General features: G+C 39.4%; 1 protein-coding gene across 4 annotated transcripts; it reads right to left on the reverse strand.

Moving 5' to 3' along the window:
- Window positions 1-5,115: 5,115 nt before the first annotated feature.
- Window positions 5,116-15,974, reverse strand: LOC109854645 (protein phosphatase PP2A 55 kDa regulatory subunit). Of its 4 annotated transcripts, none has more exons than XM_020427947.1 (9): window positions 15,813-15,974; window positions 10,478-10,543; window positions 10,100-10,197; window positions 9,666-9,944; window positions 9,355-9,532; window positions 8,816-9,150; window positions 8,419-8,634; window positions 8,137-8,304; window positions 5,116-7,626 (listed from the first exon to the last, which is right to left on the reverse strand). In XM_020427947.1, exons 1-8 carry the CDS (start codon window positions 15,895-15,897, stop codon window positions 8,152-8,154), a joined length of 1,410 nt encoding a protein of 469 aa, XP_020283536.1. In that variant the 5' UTR covers window positions 15,898-15,974; the 3' UTR covers window positions 5,116-7,626; window positions 8,137-8,151. The 4 variants fall into 4 exon arrangements, with proteins under 4 accessions (XP_020283536.1, XP_020283538.1, XP_020283537.1 ...); XM_020427949.1 differs by lacking the exon at window positions 15,813-15,974 and adding an exon at window positions 12,499-12,985; XM_020427948.1 differs by lacking the exon at window positions 15,813-15,974 and adding an exon at window positions 11,960-12,372.
- Between the last annotated feature and the right edge of the window lie 5,922 nt (window positions 15,975-21,896).

Genomic DNA, 21,896 nt, shown 5'->3' on the forward strand with positions numbered 1-21,896 from the left:
TTTTTTTTTTTTTTTTTTTTTTTTTTTTTTTTAATTATAATTCGATAATTATGTTTGATATTCGATGTCGTCACATTTCTCCGGTCAGCCTTCGTCTACTTTACACCCCCGCGAAATAAATTTTCTCGCGGAAAAACCGAGTCATTTTTAAATTGAGAGGAACAACGTTTGACGAACAAGAGTCGCGAGAGAGGGAAGAGGGGACCGCCGGGCATTAGCAGGAATTAACATTAATTGGCATTCCTCTCTCCCTTTCTCGTCTTGTCCCACGACCGGTCTGCTCTCTCCTCCTTCTCCCCTGTTTTCGTTGTCTCTCAATTTTTCGCATCTTTGCACAACGCCAACGCTGTGAAACGACTCCTAATCGTTTCGTCTTTATATATAAAAAGTTTTTTCTCTCAGTTTTGTTATCCGATGAGAATTCGAAGCTGTCCCGACGAAATAATTTTCCGAGAACAATTTTGCGCAACACACACCGGAATTACAAAATAATTCGTTTAAGTCCAAGTCGAGCAATGTGTGTGTGTGTGTGTGCATATTAAACAGACGATGCGAGTTTTGATGAATTTTTAATTTTGACATTTTGAAAATGTGTGTGTGTGTGTGTGTGTGTGTGTGTGTGTGTGTGTTATTCCAGTTTACGTCTCTAACGCTCTTTAATTTCGCTTCCTTCTCGCCTCTCGGGAAGAGGCGAGACTTTCGGGTCATCCTGTGTGTGCGCGTATGCATATGGTGCATATGTTACACATGCTACATACGTACGTTACGCCGCGGCTGAATCTGCAACGGCGGCAGATCTAATCCTCTTTGGCGAGCGATTAAAACTTTAATCCGAGAGAGCGACGTTAAAAATAAGTAAATGAGCCACGGCAAAACGCGGCACGTAACGCGCTGAATTTATTATTTTTTTTTCGCGATGATCTTTCAATAGACGGGAAAGATACCGCACACACGGAGAATTGAATAACTCGGTGGAATTTTTTACATCGTCGTTTGTTGTTACGAGTATCGTATTATATTTTTATTTTAATTTTATTTATTGGTTGACGCGCGCGACGCACACTTCGCGACGAGACGAACACTTTTTCGCCTCCCTCGTGTGTTATATTTTTCCCACGTGTCGTCGTTGTCGCGCAATTAGTTTCGCGCCGTATCTCACTCATAGGTTTCTCATTTTCTATCTTTTTTTTTTTTTTTGTATTTTACAAGTCGAAGCGTCTTTACAATCCGAGCATTTTTGTACACAGCGCGGAATGACCGAACGAGAGAAAATTCTAGCTAAAGACTCTCTCTGAACGATGAATAGAACGCTTGATACACCACACACAAACACACACACATATACGAAAAACAAGAGACGCCAAACGGAGAAATATAGAGAAATCAAAGATTCGATTGTATTCTCTCCTTTTTTTCCTTCGTTCTTTCTCCTTCTCATCTTTCACAAAAATGTTATACGATACAATATAACAAGCGGACGTTAGAGTATCGCACGACGTATCTTTTTGTACATGATATATGTTGCGTGTAAATTTATTAATTTTTGCCGTTGAGCATCGAAGTCAATGTGCGTATAACGTAGTGCGATATTAGACTTTTTGTAACACAAAAATTAACGCAGAAAGAAAGATAGAGATAATTTGATAAACGTTTTGCGCGAGAATGCGATAATAAATAAAGTCAGATAAATGTCGCCAAAAGACCTGCGACAGAGTGAAAGAGGAAAAAGAAAGACACATTAGCTAGAAGGAAAGAGAGAGAGAGAGGAGAGGACACTCTTCGAGCACAACTTTAATGACTTCTCGAGGTTGTTTCAATAGAGCACGACAGTCTCTACCATTGCATCATCGCTATATACCGGGTATTCGGCTGACAAAAGTTATTGAACACATTTTCTAGATAAACATATGTGTTCCATCTCGGTGAAAATAAACTAATATAGTGAGAAATTTATGTAATCTTGTTTCTAACACTCTCTTCTGTTCGTATATCTAAACGTATCTTAAGATTATCTTAGTTGTTGAAAAATTAGATTTTCTTCCAAAATTATATTGAAAAAATTATATTGAAAATATAAATGAGATATGATTATTTCAAGTTTGTTTTTAACTATCTATTCTGTTTGTATCAACGCTCGTAACAAATTCTCATTATCTCAGTTATTGGAAAATATTTTCTTCAAAAATTACGTTAAAAAAATGTAATGAAAAATTACTACTTCCAATTTATTTTTAACTATCAACGTTCGTATCGACGCTCTTAACAATTCGGTTTGATTGCTGGAAAATTTATTTTCTTCAAAAATTACATTACTGTTGCACGTAAATATTCAAAAGTAATAAATGAAGTTTGTTTTTAAATAATCTTTTTATTTCAAATCAGAGAATCAATAATATCTTCGAAGAACGCGAGACATCACAGTCCAGTTCTCCAAATAAAAATTCACATATTGACTGTAATGTCTCGCGAATCAAATAATTGACGGAAGAAAATTCGCCGAACCCCTTTTACGCAATGTCGCAATGTCTTTCGTTTGTCTTATTGTTTGAAACGAAAAAATTAAATAATTTCGAGACAAAATTATATATTATAATAATTCTACGCGCACATACCTCTGTGAAGTTAAGTGGCAAACGCGTTGTGCTCCCGATGTTGAAAAAACAACTTGTTCTTCACACAATCTCATCGAAAAAATCTTGTAGATTATTTGCGTTTTTAGATTTTTCTGATTGCAGAGGAAACACCGAGGAAACGGATTTCCGAAGTTCCGGGGGAAGAAGAGGAAAATTCAAGTCAGTCCTGTCCTGTTCCTAAGTACTAGTGCCGCAGGAGTGATTAGGCTGGGCAAAAAGGTTACCATATCTCCTGCTGCTCAAGTGCTTATCAACGGGTCGGGACGCGTGTCATCTTTTCGATGTTCGCGCGATCCAGGAAGAGTTCCGGAAGATCTTCTCTCGGCTATTTCAATTCTGTTTCAGAAGAGAATTTCATTGTACATGTTTCTTTCTTTTTTTGTTTTTTTTTTTTATAAAAAATGTATCTTTACATCACGTCTCTTTACAGTAACATTCTTATGTAATATACGATGTGTGTCGTATGATAATGTACTTTATGTATGAGCGTGTTTCCGAATTACATGAAGAAAAAAAAAACCACACGCGCGTGTATACGCGTAGTATATATAGAAACGCCAATATATATAGAAATAAGTGAATAATAATAAGGATGACTTACTGTAGAATGTAGATAACGTGAAAAAAATTTACATGTATAATTTGTAAGAAACAATACCGCACGAGGCTCTCGATACCTCCAGAAGGAAGAGACACAACACCGATAGGACATTCGCTCTCGAGAATTGCAACAGTTTTTCAAGATTGCACGTTGCAACGTTTCTAAAACAAAAACAAAAAAAAAAAAAAACAAAACAAGACAAGACAAAAATCATTAGCTTTCTCGTCAGGTTCTGAAAAAAGTTCTTCGTTTTACCTTTCCTTCAAACGTTGCGTAATAATTTGTACAGTAGTTTATTGTTTTTCTTCTTGTTGCTTTTTGTGTTTTACATCGATGACACGTTTCGTCGGTGTATGTGTGTGTGTGTGTCTGCGTTGCGATTCAACTTTCTTGTCCGCTCTGTTTCTTCTTCTTTTTTTTTTTTTTTGTAAATTTTTCCTTTTTTTTATACACAAGATCGCGACAGTCGTATTATAGTCTCCCGCGAGAAACTCGCACCTCGTGCGATGCAGGTATAAAGATTCGTCTGTCTCGCTATAAAAAATGTTTTTTTTTTTATACATCCGGTCTATGTGATCGTTAATAAAAATAGAGCTCCAATCTTCAGCTAATAGCACACATGACACCGGGGGGAGGAGGCGCGATGGTAACCGAAAGCTGCATCAAATCTGTAAATAAAAAACAAACGCCTTTCCTCGCCTGCTTTTTGAACACCCGCAGCTTCGCTCACGGAGAATTGATTTTTTTTTCGCAAACAAATATTCACAAAAACGTTGGAGCCCGACAAAATATGCAAACAACAATTGACGGCAACCCGTATACGTTAACGCATCCATCCCCGGACGACGTGCGCTTTTATTTTATTATTACATCGAGACGGATCTCGCGTGCCAAGATTCTCCACTTATGCTCGGCGTGTTAATAGATTGACGCGAATTGTCTCTCTCTCTCTCTCTCTCTCTCGTGCGCGAATGACAATTCTAAGGCATTGTGTTTTTCGCGAATCTCAATGAGCAATTTCCTGACGTTTCTCTCATTTTTGTTAACTCACACACGACACGCGAGTTTCAGTGGAGATTCGATTGGAGTCGCCGCCGGGTTGGTTCTTCGTTGCCAGGCGTCGTTACGTGCGTGCACTCGGAAAACAGAAAGTATATATTGTCTATATTAAATTGCCAATTTTATACATGAATATTATTATATTATGTCATTCCTGATCGCTCGACACATTCAGCGACGTGTATCATTATGTACATTCGGACCTCGGAAACATCGCACTGCGTAACTCGCCGAATCGATCGAATCTCCGCGTTGCAACGGTCAATCAAAGAATAAAAGAACAATCGTACGGAAACGCGATAGAGACAGTTTCCGTACAACTTTCTTTGCAATTAGATCTCGAACTCATAGGCGAGTAACGAAATTATTGTTACAAAAATAAAACTGCTGTAGTTTTGTTTTTTTTTGTCAAGCACAGAACGAACTTCGCGGTTTTACTGTATTACATCTTATTTTGACAACATTACACGTTACAATTTCACGTACACAATTATGAATAAACGTCTCTCTTATACATTTGTTGTCGTCGCGCGACACCTCACGTACATCACGCTTGCGCGTGTATTCGACTTACTCACGCTCTGAGAAATCATGAAAATCCAATCGTGAATTACACAAGAGGCGCGATGTACGCAAATATATTACCTATTCGCTCGAGGGAGGAAACAGCGCACAGGATATCCGAAGTATTTCGCGAATTTTTTCAACGCAACCGGTGGCACATCTCCGTGAGAAAAATTTATAAACGATTTCGCGCGAATAATAAGCGTGCGTGCGTGTGTGTGTGTGGGTCTGCGTGTGTAAAACGATTCGGGCTGTATGTACAATTTAAAAAACACATCTATAATTTCCATGTATTCAATGTTTAAATTATCGTAATTACAAGAGCGAGTTACACGAAACAAATCGTTCAAGAATATATAATCTGCTAATTTAATCGTAAATCGATGTAAGTCGGTTTTTTATCCGCACATCCTTTTTTATTAAAAAAAAAAAAAAAAAACTACATATCTGCGTGTGTTTGTATAAAAAAAAAAAATCAAAAGCACCTGAAAATTATTCACCTAATATTGGAGAAATATTTTATTTTTGTACATCAAACTCATATCGATTCGAAGCTTCGTTCACATCTCTTACAAATCGGTGATTATTTCGAAGCGGTTATTTTGGTAGTTTTTTCTTTCTTTTTTTTTTTTTTTTAACAAAGAAGCCTCTGCGTTATTTTTTTTATATCATAGAAAATTACGTACTTCGTGTGCATAGATCTCTTCCTTGTTTCAATTTCGTTACTATATAAATCTATAACTTCATTTTTTTTATCACGCGCGAAGCTGTTTTCTTTTTTTTTTTTTTTTTTACATTATTTTTAGAAATAGATTTATGCTAGATCGCAATTCGTATTGAAAACTCACGCGCGCGAATTCGAAAACACTCGAGACACCAAACTTTTGTGTGTTACTTTCACCGAAAAATTTTTGTTGCGTTTACTGTGTGTGTGTGTGTGTTGTGTGTATTGCGTATTTTCTTTCTCTTATCGATAAATTTTCAAAATATATACGACCGATTTTTGCTGGTAAACAAAAACGGCGAGTACACGTTCGGGGGATTATAAACTTGCGCGTGAGTTTTTAATAGAAATTACTTCGCGATTATTCGGATATTTATCAAACTTACAGTATTATGCCGGTGTGTATATTAGTTAGCAAATATTATTTTTATTTTATATATATATAAACTTTGCAAGCCCAGCTTTACCATCGTCAAAATGCACTTTTAGGTTTGTTTACGTTTATTTATTTTCTTCCTCCTCTTCTCGTCCGTATATGAAATTGCTGCTTATATCTGTATAAGGAGATAGTACAAGAATGTGTGTGTCGATGAATTATTTAATAAGAAAGATTACGTATAGAAAATTTATAATTTCCATCTAATGCGCGCTCGATTATCATCTCGCGATCGAGGAGCGTTTGTTGTTTTAGAAAATAACAATCGCGCGATGTACACGTTTTTTTTTTTTTAAATCGGCGCCGCTTATTGCTCGATAATGTAATATTCAATGCAGCAACACATTTTGGTTTTTTTTTTCTCTCATCTGGGATACATCATCTGTGGAAAGAGAGACACACGTCACTTTCCGTTGGACTCGTATTGGCGACTGACTTTTGACAATCGATTTAAACAATTGTAAGTTTTCTTTTTTTTTTTTTTTTGTTTCTCAAGAATAGAATGAGCTAACGAGAAAATAGGCCTACGATTATTTTAACGTGTACAATATTTAAAAGTATATAAATAGTAGACAATTTAGACGTACATGAAAGATACTAATATATTTACCGAAATTCGATATAATAATAATAATTGTCATTTATATCTTGAGTCTCTATGAGTAAAACTATGTTTTAAACATCGGTTTTTGTTTCTTTCAAACGTCATCTTTTCTCATCGTTTACAATTACAACTGAAAATCGTGTATGTGTTTGCGTGTGTGTGTGTGTGTGTGGAATATAAAATTACACTATTATAATATTAATTACAGATTAATCTCTCTTTCTCTCTCTCGTTGGCACGGCCGACCTCTCTGTTTTTTTTTTTTGCGCTAGTTAGGCATGTTAATTAAGGAAAGCAACTTAACACTTATATACGTTTACTCGTACGTCGTTTATAAATTGATTGTACATGAATTGTAGCTCGTAAATTTATCCTCACAGCTCGCAATTTATTTTCATATTGTCGCCCGTCTCACGATAATCAAAAATCATCGCGCCGCTACGTGGTGAACGTGTGTCACGTACGTAGAGTGCGCAATGACACGGCAATATCTATTATATAATACAGAACGAACGCGTTACTGAATCGTTTTATAAACCATATGTCGTTAACTGCCAACACGAGTCTCTGCAAAAATTCGGCTGAATCACATTCTGCCGTGTTTTTTCTTTCTTTCTTTCTTTTTTTTTTTCATATCTGCGGATATACTTGAATCAGCGAACTTGGTAGCTTGGAAAGAGTTATGCGTGTGTTCCATGTTTTGCGTAATCGTTTTTAGTTTTTTTTTTTTGTTTTTTTTTGTTTTTTGTTTTTTAATATATACATCATATATGCGCGTGACAAATTATGGGGTGCAAACTCCGTATGTCTGTGTGTGTATACAGCATGTATGAACGTGTGTGTGAGCTGCGTGGACGGCGCTACGTACACCACTCCTCGGTCAAGTCGACCGCTGACAGATCCCAGCAGTCGACCACCGTTAGTATTTATTCGGATACCCGTGGTTCCACTGGGAGCTTTCAGTTCAACGTGCCTAGCTCACGTCAGTATATACCGTTGTATAATCTACAATAGAAATAACAGGCATAATGTATCCATAACGCAAAAAAGCGGTTCTGCACACACGGGACTCCATTAATTATTTAGATTGTCTTGTAGTTGGCAGAAAATTGTGTGTGTGTGTGTTTTTCTTTATTTATTCATTTATTTAAAAAAAAAAAAAAAAAAAAAGACGACAGTGAAAGTTGTTTTTTTTTTTTTATTGTTGCTCAATTTCAATTTGACTGTGAACGAATGACGATCGAACGACTGTCAAGGTCAATTTTATTGACGTCGTTCGATAACGTCATCGAAAAAAGTATCGCTATCTAATGAATTCCGTATTTTACATTTCAAGACGTTTCTGTCTGGGACGCCATCGTTTAAACTATAAAACAAAAAAACAAAAAAAAGAACAAAAAATTACGAATACACTTGACCGAAGTGTTAACTGCCAAATATAGATTTGTAACTTTGGCAAACAATCCTCTGAAGTGTGATTTGACATAATTTAGATTAATCTGATCGATCACGTACTTGCATACAGATGTGCTAGAGTTTGTCTTGGAATAGGAAGAGATTATTCGTAGCGGCAACAGCCACTACGTTTTCAGATGGATGCCACGCGGTGTGAAGTATTTTCTTATTGAAATCAAGACAGTCGACGCTAATCTCATCCTTCTTGCGTTTACCACCGGTGCATACCTATATATATATATATATATATATATCGCAATGTGTAAATGTAAATCATAAAGTTGATACACAAAAGGAAGGTCTCATAAATGAAACATGAAAAGATCTCATAAATATGCTGACCTTTCTTGGCTTCAGGAGAGTTTTTGGTTTGGCAATGTCGCGCGCTGCTTCTAAGGTAAGATCACGTTTGGTCGTACGATCGAATACTCTGAAGAAATTGTTATATGAACCCGTCATAATAGCAGAATCGTTACCGCTCCAACAACACTCGAATTTGTCAAAGATGCAGTCGTTTTCATACAATGAACATAATTTTGATCTTAAGTATTCGTGTACCTATATTGCAACAGAATTACACATTGGTGAAACACACAAACCATATAAAATTCTTACAATAGAAAAAAGAAGAGAAGCTTGAAGTAAAATAAAAAGAAAAAAGAGATAAATGTAGCGGTTTTAATTCTGTGCGAGAAAATAAATATCGCCTTCTTCTTCGTCAACAATTGTGCCAACTTACGGGATAACATTCGATTGGTTTTGTCTCCATTTGCAAGTCCCACACTTTCACACTGAGGTAGTCCCTACTGATCATGTATCTCCCGGAATTACTAAGCTTCACATCACTTATACTCGAAATGATTTCGGAGAAAAAACTTCTATTAGTCGGATCCTCGGGTTCCTCGAAGAGTTTGCTATGCTGATCGCAAAGAGCAGCGGATCTCATATCACAAAGTCTAATGGTTCCCTTGCTACTGCTGTATACCAACACGTTGCATTCCGCAGGATGAAATTCTGCCGCAGTTATGACCTCCGTTAATTCTTCCATATTGGTTGGCTTAATATCTACTATATCTGTACACTTTGGTTAGGAAAATTACATCTTGTACGTTTCGTTGTTCAAAATATTGAAATACACTTTCTGACATGACTAGAAAGAGAGAAAACTAAGAACGATTAATAACGATCAAAAAAAAAAAAACGCGTACATAAATAATATAAATTAGAATGAGGGGGTTGGGATTTTACACGTGAAATATTGTTGAAACAAAAGGATACTAAAACTCTGATCAGTTATCTCGAGATGCCAAAGGTTAATCCTAAGATCATCCGCACTGAGGTATGTCTCTTGATCACTGTTGACACTTATACTGTTTATATGATAGGTGTGCGCATTGGCAAATATTCTTCTTGGTGATGCCTCTACCATCAATTCCATTGGCTTTATGGTTGGCACCTGTGTGTATAGAATAACAATAACGTTTTGAACTTGTGTCACTTTCTATGCACATCTCATTCCAAATTATCTTCATTTGCATCACAATATATATGTACGAGTTTATATCAATACAAAGAAAGAAAGAACTTACCCTCAAGCTAGTAATGCAGGCAGGATCGCGAATCGCGCCATTTTCCTCCTTCGTGTTATATCCTTCAACCTTTTTATCTCTTTCGCTAACTTTCCACAACTTGATCGTTTTATCGTTCGTGGAGAGTAAAAAGTGGGCAGGGTTTTTTCTCTTTAGCCATCTAATTTTATTAATTTTTTCTTCTATCTCGAGGGACTTAAGGTAATCGAACTCGGGCTCATGGCTCTGGAAGGTGCTATACACGTTGTATTCGCCTCTTCGTGGTATACTATTTTTACTCTACGGACAGAAATTTCAATTGATTAGTTTCAAAGTATACATTTTCATCGTGCTGAATGCTCTCATCGAATTTAAATCATAAAATAAAACGAAAACTACCTGTAATCTAAAGATTTGTCTAAAATCTTAAATTTTTTATCGGAATGCACACTTACATTGGGGTCTCCCTGAAAAATAACAACACGTCCACCCTTGTCCCCTGTTGCGAGCAGATCGCCATCGTGGTTAAATTCAACGCACGAAATTATATCAGCTGCAACAAAACGCACATTTATAAATCTGAATCAATTTTTCTACACGATATTGAAAATTTGATCAACGCGAATGCGATTGTTAGTAGAAAGAATGGAAGAAGAGGGAGGGAAAAAAAGAAGAATAAACCCAAGTTTTTGATCCAAATCAAATTCTGGATCCCAATAACACATATGCAAAGCTGCACCTCGGGTCTAGGTCTTTGTTTTATTTTGAGATGTGTAAACTGATAAGATAAGACAGGCTGTTTCTCGAGCCAAGCAAACACAGGTCAAACTTACCTTCTGTGACATCATCCTCTAAAGTCCCCTTTACTTGCGAGAAACACCATTGCATATCACCATTGCCTACAATATAATTGAACGAATTTAAAACATCTTTCTGTGATTCTACTTTTTTTTTCGATCTTATCAAATACGTTTTAAAACAAAATGTTTGTGAAAGAAAACACCTTCAATAAACCACCGTAATATAATATTGTATTTTAAATTAGAAATATATGTCAGTGATATACTTTGTTCACATTAGCTTTTTGATTGCTTACGAGAATCAACAGAGAGGAAAGAAATAAAACAAAAGCAGAATAATGAGGAAATCCCTTGGCTTCGTGTTGATAAAATTCAAATTACGTAAGTGAGTAAAGGACGGGGGGGATGCGAGAAGCTGTGGCCAACAACATGTTGTTATTTGGCATTTCTATTCGGTCGTATTGCTTCGCCCTTTTCTCACTTTACGTCAAATGAATATTACATTTTGCGTGTACAATGCATAGTTCGTCGCTTAGAGTTAGAGAAGAATGTCAGAGATCGGTATTTGTTAATTATATTCGTGAGAAAAAAAGCGCAGCGCACAAAATAATTTAAAAAAAAAAACAAAAAAAAACAATCTAGAGAAGCGAGAGAAAGACACACTTTGTTCCATTTAAATCGCACCTCGAACGATTAATATCTTAAAAAAAAGAGCTTGTCACGCGTGTCGATGACAGACAATATTGGCTCTCGTCGACGAGCTTGGAATTCCTCTTTATGTGCAATTAAAAAGCGAAACCTTTACCTTTACAAAAATAGCGAGGGACGCTCAGGCGAGAGTGTAGAAAGAGAGAGAGAGAGAGAGATAGACAGAAAGAGTAGAAGAAGCGGGAATGGTTTCGCGATACAGAGGGGAACAAAGCTTTGCGGAAACAAAAAATGAATTGCAAGCGTGCAATTGTGGCGCGCATCTGCGCGCGTGAAACAATACGCGAAGATATCGGCGGCGTTTCCCAAGGTGATTCCGCCCGATGGGACTCTCTCTCTCTCAAAACCGAGAAATCCGAGACGTTTGGACTATTTACACATCGGGGAGGTTGTTGAAGAACACAATCGCGGACGATCAGAGAAAGAAAAGCGACGACACAAAATTTGAGACAAAATTGCAATTCTTCCCGCTTTCGATTTGAGAGAGAGAGAGAGAGCAAATCGATCCGATCAATTTGGGAAACGTTGTCGCGAATATATGTATTTACTCGACGCATTGTAGTAGCACACAGGGGAAGCGAGGGAACTTTATGGGTGAAGATGGCCGGCGTAAAAGCAGCGTGCGGGCGCACGAGAGAATCTCCTCCTGCGCGAAGGTCGTGCGGACTGTGACACACGGATGTGCAGTGTGAATGTTAAAGGTGAAAGAGAGAAAGAGATAGAGAAAGAGAGAGAGATAGACAGATAGACGAAGAAAGTGGAAGAGAAAGAGCGAAGAGAGGAGCGAAGGTAAAAAGCGGAGCCTACTTGAAGTTTCGGCGTAATCCATCGTGTTTATTAGGCCGCCGCCGCCGCTGTTGTCGCCGTCGCCGGCGACGGGCGCATTTAGGGTAAAAACCACCCTCTCGCGCGCGCACGGGGAGAGTTCCGCGAGAAAGACCGGGAGAGGTGAAAAAAAAAAAAAAAAGAAACAAAAAATTTAAGAAAAATCACCGCGCACACTTATCGCGGATACGCGCGAGGGGTAGGATCTCGCGGCGCGAGAGCTCCGTATAATATACGCTCGTTGCGGAAAATTGTACACCCGCGGTTCTCTCTAATCTGGGTCAAGGTTCGTCTCGCCGCGGCGAAGAAGCGAAGAGAAGCCGCCGCAAACGAGGAAGGAGACACACCGTCACCGTCGTCGTTATCGTCGTCGTCCTCGTCGTCGACGTCGTCGTCGTCGCCGTCGCCGTCGCCGCGCGTCGTCGGCGACAAGGTAGCGCTATTGCACGTATCGCAACTCTGAACTCACGCGCCGGGTTTTATAAACAGCCAACGCGGCTGGCCGAAGCCGCACTACTTACCGACCATCTCGCACGCACGAGGAACAACACACACACACAACAAGAGAGCGGAGCGTTCGCACGCGCGACTATTTTTTTTTTTTTCTTTTTCTTTTTAACGCCCGGTGCCCGCCGAAACGCAAAAGTCGAGAGCGTGGGTTTGCAACAAAACGTTTTCGCTCTCTCGGGACGGCGCAAAGGGGCCCCGCAGAGGAGGACAACCGCACGCACTCTCTCACACACACATGCACTCTCTCAACGCACACACGCGCGCGCGCGCGCGCACACACGCAGCACCGCCGGTGACGAGGGGGAAGACGACGACCGTCCGTTTTTACCGCAGGAAGTGCGCACGAGAACACGAGCCGGTCCACTCCGCCGGACCCTCCGTCACATATTTCCGACCGAACACCGTGACCAGAAAAAAATCGCTCTCGTCGCGTACGCGGGTTCTCCCAATGGCGGAAGTTCACAGGCGCATAACCGCACAACACGACGTGACGTCACTTGCGCAGAGAGCGCCCCAGGTTTTTCGCCCACTATACCCACCGGTCCCGTGGCTCCCCGCACTAGGAACTGCTAGGAACAGAACGCGACAACGCTAGGGAATAACGTACGCGACGTTGATTGGTCAATCCGCGTCCCACGGCCGGTAGCCAATAGGCGTCGCGCCGTGTTTTCACCGACGCGCGCGCGCGCGCGCAGCAGTTCCGCGTGAACGCGGCCGAAAGTTCTCGCCAAGATGGCCGACATAGCGCCTCAACCGCACACGCAACAACACGAATTCAAATCTGCTCGTCAATTACGTAAGTGGTCTACGTTTGTTTTGCAATAAAAATGTTCAATTGATACTTCGAGTTCCTTTTGAGTCTCAAATTGGCTCGACGAAAACGATCGGTTTCCAATATACGCTTTAGATAATTATCGCGAAGCTAATTAACAAAAATTTCACGTTTCCAAATGAGAAATCATTTATTTTGCAAATGGTCGTGTGTTAGTGGAAATTAAACGTAACAAAATTTAAAAAAATGCTACATCGATCGCGAAGTGCAAACTTAACACACTTGCACATTGACTCGGCGCACGCTACAGGGGGAAGGGTTCGACGAACTTTCGGGAAATCGATTTCGCACATCGCGAAAAGTTGAAATTGCGTGTGAGATATTTTTAGTAAATGCATTCGCGCTCGTGTGTTTCTCTTCTCTTGCTGAAATTTTTACTGTTTTTTTCCCCTCTCCCTCCCTCAATTCCGACAATCGATCTCCCGATTATTTCAACCGCGGTTGATTAATTCGCGAAATAAACGACGCTTTGTTAATGAAAATTTTATTACAGAGTGAAGCTGTTACGTTCGTGACGCTTCGGAAGAAAAATTCGAGCGGGAAACGAATAAATTCCAGGCCTGTTCGAGAAGCTTTGACGAGGAATTAACAATCGAATCAATCGAAAAGTGGCGTCACATTCTCAAGAAACAAAAGTTTATAATATTATATTGACAGGTAAAATTATTTTATATCACAGCTCAAGAGGACAGAGAACGCGCGCGAGAGTACTTTAGTTAACCGCTAGATCGCTCTGCACGTTCGACGAAACACAGGTGGTTTGCGAAAGAAACCAATGGAAACTCAAAAGGTCAATTGAAACTTAGCGAGAAATATGTGTGTTTTTTCTTTCAAATAACTTAACGGAATTTATGACAGGCATAAAAACTTGTTTGCGACAAAAACCTTATGACAGTTTCTTTACATATTCTTATCTCGAGCGACTCGTTTTGCACACAAATTATGAGATAATTTAGAAAAACGCGAAACGCTTGTGCAATATCAACTGGTGTGTTCAACATTCAGTCACGTGTTTGCCCAATATATTAAATATATATATATATATAATATATATATATGTAAAAATTGTGTGTATTTTTATAATTGTATTTATACGCCAATTTTATAATTTACTATATACATAAGTATTGCATTTATAATTGAATTTATAATTACTATATATTATATAATTATAAATTTCATTATAAACACAATATGTATAATATATGTAACATATATATGTAACAATTATAAATTCATTACATAATAGACATTAATTTATATAATAGATATTAATATTATAATTTGTAATATTACTTATTATATATATATGTTACATATAATAATTTACGATTGTTATGTATGTAAAATATATATAACAATTATGATTAAATGTATTCTATATAATTATATATATATTACTGTATTTATTATTACATATATTATTATATATAATTTATATACATATTCTTTTTGCGTTATATATATATATATAACTCATATATGTATAAAATATGTAAATGACATTTATCCTCGAAAAAAGAAACTACCTTAAACGTAAAAGGACTCGACACCGTACAAAGAGAAAAAAAAACCTACAATAGTTTTTTTTTGCCCACCTGAACTCTTTCGCGAATGACGTGAAATTTTTACCTAAAAGCTCCGCAAGCTTGTCATGTAACTCTTCGAGGGAGGAAAATAGCGGCGTGTTTCTCTGCGAACGCGTCAACGTCGAGGGAGCACGAATTCCCGATCGATCCATCATTGTGTGTTTTTTTTTTTGTTTTTTTTTTCGTTCGTAACGGAAAAGCCCGTAGGGCTAATCACCTATGAGTCATCGACGACGGGTTGAGGGATAGAGACGGTCTGTTGTTGAACAACCGATTAACGTATTTCGCGGTTTCGTTGCAGTCGATTTTGATTTATCGCGAATAAAACGCTACGCGGAACTGTCTCGCACTGGTACGAGCTATGTACCGGAGCCGAAGCTCTCTTTGTCGAGCGTGTTAGAGACGCCTCGTTAATGAGCTCGTACTAACGAGATCGCATCTCTCCGCCTGAAGATACGAACACACGCGTGCATTGATATGTAATGTGGATATTTTGCCGATCCGACGTAACTCGAAAAAAAAAAAAACTGTCTGTGTACATGTCGAAAACATGCGGTGAAAACGTGTATTTGCGGATTGTGTTTATTCAAAAACGCGACTCTTAAACAAAATACATTTGACCTTTCGTTCGACACAATATCAGTTCACGGTTGCAAAACTTTTAGCGCGAGAAACTGTGAGAAAAAAAAAAAATACTTGTAAGAAGAAAACACCCACATGAGTGAGTTTCAGCCAAGTTTTCGCATCGTCTTGCCATCGTTTCTCGTTAAATGTCAGAGTTAAAAAAATAGAGAACTGTGTAACAGATAAATTTCTTTTATAGAAAACTTGGAAACTTCAGCGCATAACTGAAAAAAAAAAAAAAAAAATATATGCTGAAGTTTAAAGTGCGACGAGCACTTACCGGCGCGTTTGTTGACGGCGGTGTTGATCATGGAACCGAGTTTTGTGAGGCTGGACTGCCTCATGATATTTGAAGGGCTCTTCATCCGTTTGGACGGTGGTACCGGAAGCGGGGCGGTCTTGGCCCGTGCCAGGATGGCACCGCCGTTCCGGCAGTTGCCGTTTGGACCTGAGCCGGGGGGCCGCTGGGGCGGTGCCCCCCATAGACCCACCACCCCGGCGTGACGCGTGGTGACACGTCGCTAACCTCAGTTTTCTGCCACCTGTTATCCTCGCGGTCACCCTCAGCTTTCACCGTCGTCTCGTCGATTCTGGAAAATAAGATTCTTTTTGTTTTTCTTCTTGTTTTTATCCTCTGAAGTGGACGTTCGAATAATCGAACATCTACCGCGCGATTCACCTTCTCTGTATTTTATTTTTAAACAACATATTTTTAACAAATTTTTAATCGTACGTTGCACCTTGAGTTAAATGTTTTACCGCTTTTGAGATTTTTTTTTATTTCGTTCAACAATTTAACTTGACGTTGATGTTAAAAATTTCTATACAACGAAACTGAAACTCATTTTATATAAGTTGTGTGATCCTCAGATGAAGGAGAAAAAGTTTTAATTAGTTTGTACGTGGACAAATGCATTTATAAACATGTATAAAAAAAAATTACTTGGAAAATTTAAAAAGAATTTTTGTATATTAAAATCGGTTTAAGTTCGCGACATACAAATTTAATATTTTTAATTACTTTGAAAATTTTTGAGCACCGAAAAATTAGTTTCAGTTTGCGAGAAATCTGCGAGATGCGAATTAATATTTTTAATTAGACACACGTGTGCGCAGAATTTCGAACGGTATATCATCGCACAAATGGGAGTATATCTTAACTCATATAATGTAATCAAACGCCAACTATAAAGCGTCTCTAATGGAAAATATTGACTAGCTCTATATCTGGCGAATAGTGAAGGCATTAACGTCGACCTTTGCGCGTTAATGTTATCCTCCGCCACGTTTGTTCGCGAGAGAGAGAGAGAGAGAGAGAGCGTTCCCAAATGACCGCGTTACTAAATCCACATAATTACAGACAATATGTATTAGAGGTAATACGCGTTGTAACCGTAAAACGACATTTGCAGAGACAAGACCGACCACTCAACGCTAATTTCTACTACCGGTGAATCTCGCGATTTAAGTGGTAAGGCCATCACACACGCACACACGAGCTAATTTGCAAACGGATCGTGTGTACACGCTCGCTCGTTGTACCTGCGATATTATTTCCTATATACGCGGTAGCGAGATTATTATTTCCTATAAACTTATACGCGACCGAGATGAGAATCGAGATTGAACTTCGAGGTAAAACAAAAAAAAAAAAAAAAAATCAGTTACATCTTGTTGAAATTAATGTCATTAACGAGGTCCTCTCAATTTGTTTTTCTCTCACATTTAATCGAGTTTAATCGACTACGGCGATTAAATTCAACGGTGTAAGAATACGCTGTCTTTCTTTGAAAAAGATCTGTCACGCCGTCTCATATCCACGGCTTGCCAGCAATTTTCATTTCCATGAAACTAGAGTCGTGCATTCCCGCGTCACATTCCTAATTTTAATTCCGATGTTGTCACACGCGTAAGTTAGCGTCCCGACATTAAAAATTAAAATTCCGATTAGATTTCTCCCGTCTTATTTCGAGGAGAGAGAGGGAGAGAGAGAGAGAGAATTTATTTTGGAGCACATTCGACACATTCGTGGTACGATACGAATTTTCTCAATTCCGAGGAAAATTACTTGCAAGTAATCGAAGCTCTCTTTCGAGCTTTTCTTTTTTTTTTTTTTTCGAAGAGATTGAGAATTCTCTTTGTAATTTTTTTCTAAAGAGAATACTCAGCGCTCGAAGTTTTCGACCACTTTGTTCAACCGATGATTATTACAAGTGACGTGATGTGTACACACGATGTACTGGAGGTAATTAACAAACTCAATTAGGCGCGTAGGAAATACATCAATTTTTCAACGTTCAGGATCGATTTTCTCCGCCTTAATCCGTGATGGTCGACAAAATTTTATTCCGCATCTTTGGATTATTCTCGCGCGAAGAATCACCCATCCCTCCCACCGCACATATCGATTGTTTTTTTTTCTTTTTCTTTTAATTACAAAGACAAGAGCGGGCAATAAAGGAGACTCCGTCGGCTTCCACTGTGGAAGTGGGATACACATATCCGCGATGGCAGGCCGGTGTTCAATGTCAAGAGGTTAGAAGAGCGCACCTAATAGTAGGTCATCTTGATGAAGTCTTACAACCGTGCCGTTACAAGGCTTCGAACATCTTTTGCAATTTTTTAGAAAAGCGTATTCGACCGGCTTTCAATCTCTCTCTCTCTCTCCCTCCCTCTCTCTCTCTCTCGAGGTAGTTTTCTTGCTGACGAGTCGCGAGGAGGAGGAGGAGGAGGTGGATCGAAGAGGCAGTCGCTGATTAATTGAACTCAATTAAATTAATTAGAAATTATTAAGCTCGAAACACCGTAGAGAGAGAGTTGCGATTACGACCAACACGCTAAAGCGGCGTGTGCGTGTGTGCGCGCGCGCGTGTGCAAGATACTACACGCGCAATATCAATAAATACACAGCTACGTGATAACGTCGACGCGGCGATAACGTCCTAGATAGTTGAGATAATCGGTGCCCGGTGCGCTATCCCGTTCGATTGACCGAAGCTTTCATGCTCGCTTTGAGGTTCGTCCAGAAAACGGGCCCGAACAATTGATAGAGAGACGCGCGCGTGATAAAAGCGCCTATTCGAAGGCGGTCCATAGAGGATGCGTGTCTTCAACGCTCTCAACCGGTTAATTGTACCAGTACGCCGTACGCTTGGCAATTGCTTCGCGAGCTGCTGTTGCCGCCGCTTATAGACGGCCTAGATTATGATAAAACACGCAGGTACAGGATCGAGACGCACGTCGCGTCGAAAAAGAATCGTCGTCGGCGACTTCTCAAAATGTCTCGATTGTAACAACGTCGTCGCGTTATTATTAAATTTTATTACAATATCTATTCCGCGCAGGTGCTTGCGCGGCTACATCGAAAGGAAACCGTAGAGAGAGAGACCGTAGGGAGTTTGCGAGAAGAATACTAATTGCGCGCATTACGTGGTCACAAAAAAAGTATACGGTGATACGGTTCCAAAAGAAAAAAGTTGGGAAGGGGAGAGATAAAAGGTCGATGTATATAAATAAATCGGGTTTGTTTAAACTTTAATGCGAAAAAGAGCGCGACATGTACAAACGCAAATATCACGTAGGTGGGTTTCCTTGCTCGCGAGACACACCTGTTGATGACTTCTCTTCACGCAAAGTCACGCAAAGTCCACTCAAGTGTTCAAAATTGCACGAGCTCGGAGACACGAAATTGACGTGTCTCCGAAAAAATCTCTGAGTCGCGATCATTTTTTTGCGCGCGAAAGCAAACGAAAAGAGACACAGCGCGAGCAGACAAGTTGGGGGATTCGCGCGATAAACGTACCAATAAATCAAAGTTTCTTTTTTTTTTTTTTTTTTTTTCAGCACGAGATGATAACCTCAAGATTGCGCCGAAAAAACTCGTTCGCGAGTGTGGACGCGTTTACCGCGTCGGACAAAAGCCGTGAAGAAAGAGAAGCCGAAAGACTGGGTCAAGGAGAGCGCACCGGTTACGTTCGGAATTTAATTCGTGTTGGTGCTATCTTCCCTCCGAGAACGGTAGGCTCCTCTCGGTACACGGAGAGCAGGCGCGCGCGGGGGAGCAGCCTCGCCCGAGAGTAATAAGCGAATAATGATTTATTGTCCGAAAAGGATAATAAATCCCTGGTCCGGAGGGCGAGGTCGAGGCGGCAATATTTTTAAATTACGTACGAGACGATTTTTTTTTTCTTCTAAAAAAAACTCCGCGAATTTTGGGCTCGATCTGAGGAAAAAAAATCTGGAAGAAAAATCTGTAAATCCTGATCTTTCGCGAAAACCACACACGGTTCGATCGATCGTCGCGTATATCCGCGGCGGAAGGAATTTTTACTATTTGCGCGAGCGAACTTAATGAAACGCGTGTCGTTTACACCCTTTATTGCGCAACCGACACATGCGCGCAATGAAACGGGAGGATATCGTGTTTAGATTATCAAAGACCGGGATCGAAAACAGGTGTGACCTCTGATGTAAGGTAAACGCGCCGCGTACACGCGGGAGTTCCAGCAGTGGAGGAGGAGGAGGAGTTGGTTAAGGTTAGTCGTAGTATTTTCTACGTTATCGCCTAACGCCGTCGTTGGCACGTGCTGTGGTTTTGTGTCATAGAGCGGATTGTTTGGACGGAATTCTAATTGACCGGGGCTCAAGGATAACTCGTGTAACTTCGACGAAAAATTGAAACCAGGTTCGCGCGAGATGAACCTTCGAAACGCGCATTTGCAAAAAAACTTCTTTGTTGCAACAACAACAACAACAACAAAATAATCAAATGCGATATGTTGATATTGTTTTTGCTTGCAAATTGAGTTGTTCGCAGCGTTTTTCCAATAGGTGATAGGATAGGTATTGTCGCGTAGACGACAACACGTCCGAGAGATGCGACGTGGCGGGTACGCGCAAATAATAAAAAAATTGGAACCGTATACGGAGAGAAAATTTTCTTTAACAAATTCTGTGAAATTCAAACAAATTATATTCTATTGGCGCACGGTTCAAACGGAGTTTCAAAGTGTTTGACTTCGACTCTTAGCGAGAATTAATGCTAAATCAATATTTAGCGCTAAACTAATGTAAAGCCTGCGGCGCATGATGTTTGTTTGCTCTACGATTGCAACCGGTCCTGAGAATTGCAACCGATTGCGATTTGGAAATCCGGAGATTGTCAAATTCGCATGCACGCAATCCAGCACAAAAAAGAAAAAAAAGTATCGCGTGCCACGAAATAAAATATTGTCAGGTTGAAACAATCAATTTTTAATGTTTCCGTCAAATAATATGAAAATTTTCATTCAACAAAATTATTGTCTAGAGAAAGATTATTATGTTGTTTGAAAATACAAAAGTAAGTGTAAGTCGAACAATGGGATTATTAAATTAAAACAAAAAAAAACTGTTCTCTCTGTGTACACCAACATTTACGTTAAGTGAATCGCGTTGCGACGAGTCTTTAAATTTCATTTAAAAAGACGCTGCACTTTCTGCGATCCAATATTATACGTTCAAAGCAGAAAGTTTGCTGAAGTATTTACTACGTGTACGTGCAATTAGTCGAAAATATGCGAACTACTCGAATATTTCGAAAGACAGGCGATTGCGCGATTCGTTTGCAAATGTGCGGACACAAAAATATACAAATTCGAGCAAGTAGTTTTTTTACATTACTGATATCTTCTCCGTTACTACAGACTTTCAGGTCACTAGAATAATTGTTATCTTTAGCGCGAGACAAACAAAAAAAGACGTGTACGCGTAGCTCGTTAAAAATTCTTTTTCTGAATGAGCATCCTTGTAAGATGTGTTTTTTTTTTTTTTTTTTTATTATTTATTATTTTCTTGTGTCACTTCCTACAACCGCCGCGACGGCGGCGCATAAATCCGACGATCGTATTTATCGACCGAATAATACACCGGAGCCGGAGTGTACTTTAAGGGTGCTCCGTGCGAGAGGAGGTTGCACCGAAATAGAGGATGTGTTTATTTCGGTCTGTGTTTCAAGGTGAGGAGCCTGCTGCGCCCGGTGTGTGCGTCTTACTTCGAGAGAGAGAAGAGACGCGCGTCCACCAACGGGATGCGCGTCGGACGTTAAAGGACACGACGAGGATCGAATCTTTCTCCCGGGAGAGAGTGAGCGGCACAACGAGTAATGCACTCGAGAGAAAAATTGGACTCTTTCCAAAAAAGAGAAAAAAAAAAAAAAGAAAAAAAAGGAGAAAAAGTAAAGGAGGCTCCGCGTTCGAAAAACTTCCAAGAGGCTTTTATTTCCCCGGGAAGAGTTTCGTCCCCGTTTAGTCAAATCGATACTCGAAAAATAAAGAAGACGACCACGGCTTTCAGTGTCATTTTCTCATTTTTTTGTCTGTTTTAT

This window comes from Pseudomyrmex gracilis, unplaced genomic scaffold (genome assembly GCF_002006095.1).
Source record: "Pseudomyrmex gracilis isolate BER0280 unplaced genomic scaffold, ASM200609v1 scaffold_71, whole genome shotgun sequence".
NCBI lineage: Eukaryota > Metazoa > Arthropoda > Insecta > Hymenoptera > Formicidae > Pseudomyrmex > Pseudomyrmex gracilis.